The sequence below is a fragment of the Lygodium microphyllum genome, chromosome 3 (assembly GCF_053477565.2).
Source record: "Lygodium microphyllum isolate KBCC chromosome 3, Lygodium_microphyllum_v1.1.10, whole genome shotgun sequence".
Taxonomy (NCBI): domain Eukaryota; kingdom Viridiplantae; phylum Streptophyta; class Polypodiopsida; order Schizaeales; family Lygodiaceae; genus Lygodium; species Lygodium microphyllum.
In genome coordinates, this window is record NC_141137.1 from 74072929 (window position 1) to 74086410 (window position 13482).

At 41.5% G+C, this 13482-nt stretch overlaps 1 protein-coding gene across 3 annotated transcripts in view; it reads left to right on the forward strand.

The window, feature by feature from the left end:
- Window positions 1–13482, forward strand: part of LOC148038506 (bifunctional 3-dehydroquinate dehydratase/shikimate dehydrogenase, chloroplastic-like) — a 69899-nt gene that overhangs the window by 41488 nt on the left and 14929 nt on the right. For all 3 annotated transcript variants that reach the window (XM_087672839.1, XM_087672841.1, XM_087672844.1), the window contains 2 exons: window positions 5036–5099; window positions 5430–5538. In XM_087672839.1, the coding sequence (XP_087528965.1) occupies window positions 5036–5099; window positions 5430–5538 (173 nt within the window). The remainder of the gene's footprint in view (window positions 1–5035; window positions 5100–5429; window positions 5539–13482) is intronic.

Sequence of the window (13482 nt, forward strand, 5' to 3'; positions counted from 1 at the left end):
CCCACCCTCATTAGGTGCTACCAATGATCCATGGTGCTCAAAGTTGTAAGGCCCCCATTATGAGGAGAAGCCAAATGTGAGCCCGGACATTGGTTGAGTCTTGACTTGTATATCAGATGAGGTCTATGTGACCGGATGGCAAAAAGGTGACTGTTGTGGGTCTAATCTTTGGGTTAGACGGAGTGGTTAAGTTGGTAGCAACTCGAGGCACATTGCATTGAGTTGCGTGGTAAGGGAGTTAAAAGGGGCCCCTATTGTGGGGTCTGGGGGCCGCGGAAGCGGCCCCTGGCTGGGGGGTCCCAGGGGGGCCAGCGGCCCCCCTGGCGGGGGTCCGGGGGCAGCGCCCCCGGCCCGATGGTAAAGGGAATATTCCCTGGCCGACTAGTGGAGGCTCATATGGTAGGTCGGTCAGTAGGCCGACCTAACGACCTTCGCGGGCTATAAAAGCTAAACCCCTTCGCAGCCATCACTCACTCGTCTTTCACCCAGTCAGAGTTGTTGTTCCAGCTAGCCTTAAGCTCTTCACCTATCTTCTGTCTAGATCGCCATCTAAGCTTCACATAGTGGAAGCGCACGGGTGGACAGAGCCATCTTTGTATCAGTTGTTTGGAGTTAAAGAATTTACTGATTCTCCTCTTATCTGTTGTGTACTCTCTATCTCTTTCTCAGATTCTGTTCGCTGCGCCGTGTAATATTTTACAGGTTTTTCAAAAGTATTGGAACTTGCCCTTGTGATGAGGGTAGTTTCTTGCAAAGCTAGGAAGTCTAGATGTTTACAACTTATATTTAGTTGGCCCATGTTTGAGAGAAATTGCCGTGAGTAAGTATAGCTGTGATGGTCCCAGCTAAGGCAAGGGGTCAATGCTATATGATGCATGGGTAAACTGCAGTTGTCTATACAAATTGGTAGCCTGGAAACAACTTTTTAGGACAGTAAGCTGATTATCAACATTCGCAAGAGCTCCAAGCTTGGAGAAAGAAATGATATTAGCTTCAAGCTAACATTCAATTTGTGTACAATGTATGCTATATACCACTCTAAGGAGCAGTGACATGAAAGGAGCCTAGAAATAATACTATCTGACTAGTTTAACCTTCCCTGGCAGTTCCTCTTCAGATTGGGTCTGCACATCAGGAGACTTGAGAATGTTTGTGAACAGGGCATACATTTTCTGTGACTGGATGAACTTGTGAAACTAGAGATATGGGGGAGATGATGTCGTGTGGTTGAGGGTAGACATTAAAGTATGAATATCTCTTGATTGAAGTAACCTTGTAAGAGATGTATGACAATAACCATTAGACAAGACAATACTTAGGAATTTTTCACACATACTATACTCTCTTGCATGAGGAATATTGGGAGTGCTTAAAAAATTCAAGTGTGAATTGGATTGCATGCAGGGGGTTAGGTTGAGCCTAAGTTGAAAAGGTAATGTATGCTTTTGTGTGAGAAGGAAGAGGGTGGAAATGGTGTGGAATATGGGCAGTAAATCAGCCAATTTGTGCTTGTTTTTTAGACGAAACAAGAGACACAGTGGGCTGATTTGATGCCTTCTTGATTCACTGCTATCATGGATTGAAAGGCTGATGTATAGGGCTGGAAGAGATGTATTTTGGTGATCCAAAATAGGGATTTTCATCTCTATGGGGCTGAACGAGTTCCAGACTGTTCAGATGTATATAGAAGACTGTTTTTGAACTGAAGATGCATTGTTTGTTGTCCAGACTTAGGCATAATGTTTTATTTGCATACAGACACAACATTTGCAGGGTTTATATTGAACAATAGTCTGAGAACTTGCTAACAGTGGTTTGGATACAAGCTTATATGAATTATTCATAAGCTACAGTTGAGATTGAAATACATTGGTTCCCTGTTAAATCATCTTCTTCAGAAATTCATATCCTTGTGCTCCAAGCTCTTCTTTCTTGAGACCTGGTGTCTTTTGGCCATACACGTTGTAATGTGGTTCCATGTCGATAGATTGAAAACTTACAGGATGACTATCAGTGAGTGGATTTCATGTGTGCACTTATGGGACTTGTCTGTTAGTGTTCATGTTGAAATTTATGTTTTTGTGACCGTATGACAGGATGTTTGAGTTTATACCATTGTTTGTACCTTACATAGTTAGGACGTTTTCATGGACAAGAAAGTGGTCATTTAAGTGACCTTTGACAAGTGACGGACCATTTTGAACTGTGCTTTGGCCGGGAGCAGCCCTATTTTATGGCACAATTTTCAGGCCTGATTAGGTTGTCTTCAGACTGGAGAAAAGTAATCTGTAGGGGATGCTTTTTGGCTTGTCAATCACTAGAGAAAAATAGGGTGTAATTGGAGAAGACATGAAGAAAACTGTATTGCCTTGGGATGCATGTTGACAGCAACCAGCAACTCCAAGGTGGCTTGGGATGCATGCCATATGTGGGAATGACAAAAGCCCCAAATTTATTGCACAAATCTCAAAGAATTTGCACAATGTTGGCACCTTGGGAGATGAAATGTGTGCATGACTCGAATTTGGGCAAAAGCCCCAAATTTGTGTCTCTTGGGATGCGTGCACAAAGGCCAAGGTGTTGGGCAGACTTTGAGCGGTGCTGGACAGTGTAGGTGGGTGTAGTACGTAGGTAGTGGTGGCAGGCTGAGGCAGGGGATTGGAAGTGTGGGCCGGCTATGGTATCGAGTAGGCATGACGAAGGCAATCTTGGCGGGCACTCAGCTTAGCTGGCCGCAACGCCTAGTGGCAGTGACTAGAGCAAGAGGTGTAGAGAGCTGTAGAGGTGGCATAGATGGTGGCACAGAGGTGGCGGGCTGGAGTAGGCAATAGGCACTGGTAGCGCCGTAGGCGACGGTGGCACTGCAGGGCATACTGGGCAGCGGACAGAGAGCAACAGGAGCAGCGTTAGGGGGTGGGGGACAGTGGTGCTGCTGGTGGCATGCAGGACAGGAGGCAGCGCCGTTTGGCAGAGGTGGTGACAACTAGAGGAACTTGTGTGGATAGGTGGTGGTAGAGGCAGGCTTGGCAGCACTTCCTCCTTGACAAATGAAGCTGGTGATGGCAGGAGCACTCAGCTCTGATACCGAATGTTGGATCTGACCAGCTGTGGAGGAGAGAGAAATGAGAGTGAGAGAGTAGACAATGTGAGCTGAAAGCGACAGATTGTACTTGCTGAACTGAAAGTGATGGAGTGAAAGTACAACCTTAGGTCTAAGGTAGACCAAACCTCTAGCTTGACTAGCTAACTCTAGAACTAACTCTAAAATTGGTGACACGACTTATAAACATAGTTTTGTTCACACTACAAAACCAACTGAAACATTGGGCATTGCCCATAGAATTGGCAAATTCTAATAGCGCCATGTAATTTTTACAGGTATAGTCCAACTTAAATAGCAATTTGTAGAAGATATGAAAGATATATGGAAATATTGGATGGTACAACAATAAGTTCTACCCTGTTGGACTCATACCAACCTCATCAAGCTCTTTATGCATACAAGGAAGCATGGAAACAATGTGTATATCATACGACACGCCATTATGTCTATCAATATACATGTCAATATCAACTTCATAGTTAAAACATGCGTGTTAGTGGAGAGGAGTTGTGGGAATTTTGTTGAAGGGAGTCCTTGTTAGCAGTCATGTTTGTCATGCCTTGTCATTTCTTGCCTGTGAGCCTCAGTCTGAGTTAGACGAGGACTTAAGGCGCTCTAATCTATCTATCACTTGTTTTGACGGAGGAGGTAGCTCATTCTAGAGCACTCAGTTTATTGCATTTCAATGCATTTTCTCCTCCAATCGGGATTTTATGTGCATTTCCCGGGGGAGTTTTTGCATTCTTCAGCTTGCCTCACTTGCCGGACATTGTCCACCCTTTCTTGGATTTTTCTAAGCATTTCTGGCATTTTTACCAGCATTAAATGCTGGTCGGATGTATTTTTGGCCCCAAATTTCAGGTCAGCCCGTTTTTGGGATTTTGGCTATTTATTGCCATTTCCCACTTGGCAATCAGTTAGATTATCACCTTCCCTCCTTCCTTGGCAAGTGCAAACTCTGACTCCGTCATCTTCCTCCGTCTTCGGTGCTGCCGTCATCATTAGCCTGATCTAGTGCCCTCATTAACACTGTGGGCTGCGTGCAAGGACCGATCAGTCCTCCTTTTGTATTCAGCATTTGTTCCTTGTTCAGTGCAGGTTTCTTTTCTTCTTCTCTTGTAGATTGTCTCTCTCTTCCTGTGTGTTCGAGTTCCTTCTTCTGTTGCGCACTCTCACAATTCTTCCCCTATTTTGAATCATTCAAATTCTCCAATGCCACTAGTAATAGCCAGAGTATTTATTTATACTCATTTGGTTGCAGTTTGGCCTTTTCTCTAGCTCAAAACATAGGGGTTGCTCCATGCTTTCTGATGCCCTGTTCGTAATTGAGCTAAGAATGATAACACAATACTTGTAGAATTTGACTTATGCTTGGGTCCATCTTATTGTTTTGTCATTGTTCAAAATGGGGCAATTGCTTACTACCAAACAGACCTCTGACAAAAAGAAACTTGTGGGCTAGGATACACAATGACAACCAAGAGCATGTATTACTTGGGAGTCCCTGCTGTGCGATGTCCATCAATGTCAATGCTTAGCAGCCAATCATTGTTGATTCACTGCTTGTTCAATGTCACACTCCAATGCATCTTCTCTTTGTTTCGTTTCTGCTACATGACTCACATTTGTGGGACTGAATCTTGCAAAGGGAAGTGAAGAAAAACATCTATGAAGTGGAAGGTTTGATAACAGCAGTTTCAAATATAGGTAGATGGTCCACTATTGGTCTTCTTTTAGTTCTCACTAACCACAACCTTCCATTTTTCAGTGCATTAGCCTCTTGCTGCTGGAAGAGATATAATTATGAATTTCTGGTTTTTGTGTAATGATCAAGATAAATTCCTACTGAGCACATCTGCTTTAGCTGTTAATCTACACAAACTATCAGTACACATTTGTTGACTCATCTTTTTTGGATTGAAAATTCTGCAGCATTGGCATCCCTCACAAAGAAAGTGTTGTGAAATTTTGCAACGAGCTTGATATCTCTGCTAAGGTAGAGTTCTATACAGCTACTTTGCTTATGTTAAGTATATCATGTCTTTGTTTCTAGAATATGAATAATATCTTGGCTTTTCTCATACTTGAAAGCTCACTTAGTAGGTCTCAAGTTTCCACTATTCTTCTCTAAAGTGTGTTACTGCTTTTTAAATCAGTATATGGGCTAATCCTTTCAATCAAGGCATAGCTTACTATAGCAACATTTACTTTCCAGTACTTTAGCTTTACTTGCGGGATATGTTGAAAATATGCATTAAGTATGTTACTATGTCCCTTTGCAGCTGCTAGAACTTGGATATCTTATTGCTTCATGATGGTCCTGCAGGCTATTGGTGCAGTAAATACCATACTTAGAAGGAAAAGTGATGGGAAGTTAATTGGGTACAATACAGACTGTGATGCAGCCATCTCTGCCATTGAAGATGGCTTGGCAGGTGGGCGATTGCAAAGAAACAATGCATGGTGCATTCCAACAGTGTTAAATAATCTCTATTTGCTGTGTTACAATTCATTGGTCTGTGGTTTATTTGGTACCCACTTCAACCATATGTCCACTTAACTAAAAACCCAGACTCGTAGAGAGAGAAGGGAGCTCATGAGGGGGAAGAGAAGGAAGTGAAAAAGGGGGAAGAAGAAGGGGAATGGAGAGGGAGGGAGGGAAATGGAGAAGTTTTTTCATTTTAAATATTTTTTTTGAGGGGGTTGGGTTAGGAGGGGAGTGGGGGAGAGATTCTTAGAAGAGAGCCAGATGGAACTGAAGTGGAATGACATCATAGAAGTGGGAAACACTTTGAAATGCCTCTTGGGAGGACCCGAAGCTCCAAAATGTAAGGAGACGAGCTGAAACGCGTTTCCCCAGCTGAAATGTTTCCCCTTTGGAGAGGGTGTTTTGGCTTGAGGAAACATTTCGGATTCATTGGTTTTCCCACATGCTTGAAACGTTTTTTTAAATAAAATAAATATAAATGTGGCGAGCATAAGGATTAATGTTGTTTCTCTTTTCTTTTAATGTTATCATTTTAAATGTCGCTCTTTTATTCTTTGAGTGGATGGGGCTTTGTGGCATCAATCAGTCCACATCTAACTTTGAGAAGATTGTGGCTTGTTTCTGTCTACCATGATAATGGCCTTGATTGGTCACTATGCTAAGGATGACCAAAATAGATCCTCTCTCTCTCTTTCTCTTTCTCTCCTCCCCACATGCCAACAAAACAAAAATAAGCATAAACATTTTAATAAATAGACTGTCATTTAGCCTTACGATTGCATTGAGTCTCTCTCTCTCTCTCTCTCTCTCTCTCTCTCTCTCTCTCTCTCTCTCTCGCGGACCCCCAACACACACACACACACACACACACACTTGGATGTTAGAAAAAGCTTTGATTTTGAGTATGAAGTCTGTGTTCTTAGTTCTAACTTTTAAGCACCTAGGCTGTAATCTTGTCCCCCTCCCCATTGTTTTGCCCTCTCCCCTTGATGATGTGGCATTTCTGTTCCCCCCTTCTCCAAACATGCCATTTTCTTTTCCGTTTACATGTCAGTTTTTGTTTTTAGTTCCTTTGTTTCCCTCAGCTATGAATGACAATTAAGGTTTTTTATAGGCCAAAGTGGTCAATTCAACAAGTGTTCTTAGATGTCATTTACTTCCATATGATAAGGACAATTGAAGAAACATTGTATATTAGCTATGAAGCCCAAAGGATATACTTCTAAATCTTTGGTATTCTTTATTTGCGATGTAGATAGAGTGGTTGTTAGAGAATGGTCAGGATGTTTTGAGTTTGTATACCATCACTAAATTGATTTTTCAGAATGTGGCTTCCTAAGGATGCAAAGCATGCCAACCCTCATTGACACCAACTTGATTGTAGCCAACATGGGAAATCAAGCAAGTGTGGTGTCCTATAGTTCGAAAAGCAAGGGCAATTGATTATATGATTTATGCACTCACAAAGATTTTGTCATTAGGGATGTTATCTTTGCTGAAAATGCAGTCTTTCCACATGAGCAGTTTGAAATGCTAGCCACATATGATTTGGTTATGTTTTTGAAGGTCTTCTACCACTTGCTTTGGGATTGGGATTCGAGCTTGCTATAAATGTCTGAACAGATGTCTTACAGCAAGCTCCTGTTGCTCCACTAGTTTCCATGTGTTTCGAAAACAGGAGTTTCGGAAACTAGAAGAAATGGAGTTTTGGCCATTTGAAATTTTTGTGGAAATCGTGTTTCAGAATATACTAGTAAGTTATAATATAAATAATAATATATCTATTGTATACATATAATATACATATATATACACACAAAGCATACTAGAGACTAGACTCACTAAACAATCTTAACTTTGAACACAAGAATCCAAGATCTATAATTCACATAGCGCAATTTCACATAGTTATCAGTTTGACAAGCTACAACTTGCAAGATTCTTTAGTATTAAGTAATCTTAAATCACCCAACATAACTTACAATATATGAAATGTCGCATGAAACCCAGATCAAAAGTGTAAAATGATAACATTTGTGATTCGAGAATCATGACTCAAAACATAAAAGTCAAGTTCATAAGAGTAACATGGCACCAATTAGGATCCGGGCCCATGGTAATTTGTTGGTTGCAAGTTGCCTAAACATCAAACAAACAACAAATAAGGTTGAAATAGTGTGCACCTAGTTGGCAAGACTAAAAATTTCTTATGTCTTGGGTGAGAATTGTAGCGATTCAGGTCTGAAGTCTGTGGGAAAATAGGCTGAATGTTCACAAACAAATGACTTGTAAGGCTGAAATAGTGCGAAGATAGCTAGCAAGATAGAAAATTTCATATACCTTGGCTGAAAATTGCAGAAATTCAATTCTAAAATCTGTAGAAAAACCGACTGAATGTTCACTGCTGAAGCTTACCTTTTGAGAAGACAACTTTCAATGTTGCAGAGGTGACCATGGGCTGGTGTGCAGCAATTGGGGCAGGTTTGCTGCAGTTCAAACCATGCAGGAAATAGGCAAAACAAGTAGGGAATAAAAAAAATGCAGCTAGAAATGGGGTTTTTACCTTGCCTATCACCTACCTTGCTCGAAATGTCGTTTCACACAACAGCCGCCCCGTTTCGATAAGTCTAAAATGCTGTTTTTGGAAACTATGTGCTCCACATCCCCCCAAACAACCATTATATGATCATGGTATACAGCTCGATTTGAAACATGTAGTTGAGCAAGAAAGGCTGCTATAAGTGCAGCAAAAGCAATCCCTAGACGGTTGTTAGAGACTCTCTAGGAGAGTAAAATTGATGCTCACTTATCTCAGTGCACTAGAAAGGCTGCTAGATAGGTAACACATGATGCAAAGGGGGCACATTTATTTGATAGTATAGAAGTAGAGGCTCTTTTTGATGAATATGTGTTTATGAGCTCATTGTTGGATGATGATGAGCCTACTTTCTTTGATGAAGCCTAGCAAGATACACATTGGTTGCAGGCCATGCAAGAAGATTTGGACTTTATTGCCACTAACAATACTTGGGATCTTGTTGAGTTGCCACCTGGCAAGAAAGCTATTGACATCGAATGGGTTAACTCAAGCAGAAGGCTAATGCTATCTTTCATAGCCTAGAAGAAAGATGTCTATTATGAGGAGATATTTGCTCGTGTTCCACATGAGTACAATGCGGTATGTAATTGCTATGGTTGTGTCTTATGATTGGAAAGTACATTAGTTGGATATAAAGAAAACATTCTTGAATGGTGACCTTTATGAGGATGTCTATGTTTCAAAGCTTCCAGGGTTTGTGGGTGAGAGGAAAAGAGTACTTGGTCTGCAAGTTGCATAAGGCTCTTTATTGATTGAAACCAGCTCCTTGTGCATATATTCAAAAATTAATGCTTATCTGTCCAACATTGTATTAAACAATAGTCCAATGGCTTCCGCTCTCTACATTAAGAATGAAGGAGGTGACTCGTTGACTATCATTCTTTATGTCGATGATATGCTATTCATCAAATATAGAATGACAAAATTGCATATTTTAATGTTGATTTGAAACATGCTTTTGCTATGCTAGATATGAGTTGCTTATACTATTATTTGGGGATTCAATAGATATGAGTTGCTTATACTATTATTTGGGGATTCAATTCATTCAAAATCAGCATGGTATCATCATGTCACAGTCATAGTATATGGAAAAGCTTCTACCTAGGTATAACATGCAAGATTGTAAACCTATGAGTACTTTGATGGAGCTAAGGCTGAAGCTTTCTATAGATGACTAATGTTACAATTTACAACCAGGTTGTTGGATGTCTTATCTATCTTTGTTTCATGCGCCTTTATGTATAGTTTGCAGTATCTCAGGTAAGTAGGTTTATGCACAGTCCACGTACAATTTCATGGCAAGTTCTTAAGTGGATCTTCCATTACTTGCAAGGTACTCGGACACATGCCTTGATCTTTCCTAGGGGAGAGACTTTCAACTACATACTTATAACGATTCAGATTGGGATGGAGACTCAGACATTTCGTAGTCTACTAGTGGATATTGTTTCTTTTTTGGGCCTTTTATGCATTTTATCGCTTAGTAAGAAACAATGTACAATGTCTATCTCATCTTGTGAGGTTGACTATAGAGCAGCCTTTACAAGAGCAGTTGAATATGTATGGTTGTGTAGATTGCTAGCTGATCTATAGGTTTGTTGGAGGATCCTAGAACCATTCTCTTAGACAGTCTAAGTGCTATTGTAATAGCATGAAATCGTATATTTGATGCTTACATGAAACACGTTGAGATTCACTACCACTATATTAGAGAGAGATCTTATGCAGAAGAGATCAACTTGATGTATGTTTCCACATAGGAAAATGCTGCAGACATTTTCACCAAGGCTTTACCACGTGAGAAGCTTGAGGCTTTTTGCAAGTTCTTGAACTTATTACCCTTTGATAATTGATGATCCTTGTACTTCATCACATTGGTATTGTAGGGGGGTATTAGAGTTTACCGATTTTGGGTAGTGCCCAATGTAATTTGTGTGGTGTGGACACTTATTAAAGTGTTAGTATAGCGTGTTTAGGACTTTAAAAGTAGTGACACTAGACTCTAGAGTTAAATTAACTCTAGTTGAGTTAGGGATAGGTTTAACTTACTTAAGACCTATTGTACTTTCATTCTATCGTTCTAGTACTTGCATCTTTTGAGTGTGAGATTGTTGCCTACTCTTGCTTACTGTCTTGTGTTCACTCACTCATTCATTCTCACTTTCTCTTTCCCTCTCCCCCTTCCTCCATTTTCGACACAATTTGGTCATGCTATGTGCTTGTCTACTTTTGTAGATTGCCTACAAGCTATTGGCTGCTTCTTCGAACTAAAACTTCTCTTTGGGTTGTGTCTCAAGTGTAAGAGTTTATATTGAGTAGGTGCAAAGTATCCATGTATACTTTTAGTTTTAGTTAATGACAGTTTTTCAGAAATCTTGTCTTTGCCAATCTAGATTGATCTAGGAGGATCACTTCCTTGCATATCCACACCTCCCACCCTAAACATAAGGGATGAAAAACTCCATCAAGATATAATAGCTTAAGACTTGATTTTGCTACACTAGCCTCTTGATATGAAAATTTCACCTCCATGCCATACTTGGTTTGATTAGCTCAAGTCTCTCGAGTCTTCACTCCTCAAAATTTACTTGCAATTTTTCCTTCCTTTCTTGAGATAAGACACATACATAAATGCCCACAAGGGGGTGCCTTGCGCCAAGAGATCATGCAAACTTCATGATGGCATTTCTCTTGTGTAGATAGGATAGTTATAAGCTGAATGAATAGAAATGTGTAATCACACTTGGCCCCTCTTCTTCAATGAGTCTACAAAAGGGGAGTACCAATCGAGTTTGAAAGGGGGAAGAGCCAAGACTTGGACAAACTAACCATGTTACTACAGTTCTTGAACCAAATGATGAACCTAGCAAGGCTTGAACCCACACCTATGAATACGAGCAGCAATAGGCCATCACCTTTGGGAGAGAACCAAATGATGCACCTAGCAAGGCTTGAACCCACACCTATGAAAGTGAGCAACAATAGGCCATCACCTTTGGGAGAGAACTTACTTGCAGTATGAGTGCTCGTAGCAAATAATGATCTGTACAACCAAAAGAAAAATGCTCATGATTGGCCCATGACTTGATACTTACCATGAGGTTGAAGAATGCCCACCAACTTTAGACTATCTTGTGTCATGGACTTTTGCCTTTTCCTTATTACTTTGCATCTCAAGAGTTTGACAAGAGGTCTTTAATACATCTTACATTCAAGAGCCATGCAAGGAACACTTAAATCATAGTCATAGGTGTTGAGAAACCTAGTCATTCAATACATTTTCCCTACTTCATTTATTTGGATCATTATTTAGTCGATGCGCCACCCGAGAGAATTGGGCACTACTCGAGAGACTTCGGTGGGTGCCACTCGAGAGAGTTTGTGCCTATAAATATGGCATTGACTTTCCTCATTCATCAATGCACACATTCATTCCTTCTTACGCTTTGTCACTCTTTCATATTCCTCTCTCCTCCATTCTCTCCATTGTGGTTGACACCCCGCGAGGAGGACATTATGGTTTGTGGCTTCTGTTAAGAAGACTGGTAGGGTTTGCACTGAGGACACACACAGAGTGTACGACCACGACAGAAACACAAAGACACAGACACAGACATAGACACAGTGGGCAAAGCTCAACCCTAAACGCAAAACTTAAAACTCAAACCCTAAACGCAAAACTCAAAACTCAAATACAAAAACTCAAACACAAACAGAAGAAGGGAGAGAGAGAACACAACTCTGAAGTGAATGAATACTGTAAATGAATGTAAGAGTGTACAGTATGCTCAAGGGCAGAGCAATGTCGGAGTGTGACGTCCACTGAAGACGGATCCCAAGTTTGTGACCACCAGTCAGAGTGTAGGAGTGCTGAATAGTGAATGGCAGCAGGCTGGTCACCAAAATGCAGCAGTCTGGAGGTTGAAAACTGGTAAACACAGCAGTGCACCACCGATCGGGGGCTGGAAACTGTGCACAGTCTGCTGTAAACAGTAGGCTGAAACAGTGTCTGAGAGTGTCAGGGCTTGCAATGCTGAAAACGGAGGCTGGCTGACCTTGGAGATGATGGACAATAGGCTGAACAGCTTGGACAGTTTGGAGCAGTCACCAGTAGCTAAGAGCTGTCGCCTACAGCAATGGACAGGCTGAACTTGATGTGGCTGTAGTCGATGATGGTTGGACAGCAGATGGAGGCGGGCTGTAGGCTGGAAACTGGGCGCCAACAGCAGTAGAGGGTGTGTGGGCTGGTGTAACCTGCAAAAAAAGGATAATTGTTGAATGGGGGAAGCCTATCTATTTATAGATGTGGAAGGGCGCCCCAAAAATTAGGGTTTCCACTAAACTTTCTCGAACCGCTCCCCATTCTAGGGTTTCCATTGAACTCTCTCGAACCGTTCCCCGTTTTAGGGTTTTACTCTAAAAGAGCATTTTTATGTGTTTTGGGGCTGTTTAAGAGGCTAATCAGTAAGTAATGCATATTTTAGCTCAATACTCCCTCTCAAGCCCAAAACTGAGCCGAAAGGTTAGGCCAACCATTGTGATATTGATGTACCCCAAGGCGTCCCACCCCAAAGTAGCCAAGGCATCGAACAAAGGGTGCATGTCAACTGCCTAGTGGCCTACCAAGACTACAGAGGCGATGGTTATCTTACCAAGGGAATCCAAGTAGTCACCCCAGAGAGGACAGGGCATCGGACAAAGGGTGCACGTCGGTTGCCCAGTGGCCTACCAAGCCCTACAAAGGCGGATGGAACTACATGGAACTTTTTTGTGTTTTTTTTTTTGTGAATAAGTGGTAAATTTTATGGGATGCGGCCAATTGAGGAATAGTAACCGAGAAGACGGGAGTAGGGAGGGTACACTCAATACACCACAAAATAGTACAAGCTAACCTATCCACTTAGGGTATCGATGAGGAGGAAAAGTAAGTGATGAGGTATCCATGTGATGAAGAAGGATGGTGGTGTGGTAACAACAGCTGCCGGTGGAAACAACTTAGGATTTGCTCAAGTGGTGCTTTGCACAATAAGATGCAAAGTATGCTACATGTTGAAGAATGCTCATACAGCAGGTGCCACTTGGACAATGTCTCTCATGGAGAAATTGTTCACTTGCCCAAGTGCCCTAGTACAAAGATGATGAAATCATGCAATGTAAAGGGTAAGGTACAATAGGGGGGAGAAGCTAATGTCGAAGATAAAGTGCTGAAGCCTGTAGAATATCAAGAAGGGTAGGAACCGCCTCTCAACCTGAATGTAGATGCCGAAGAAGGAAGAGGAGCCTGATGTC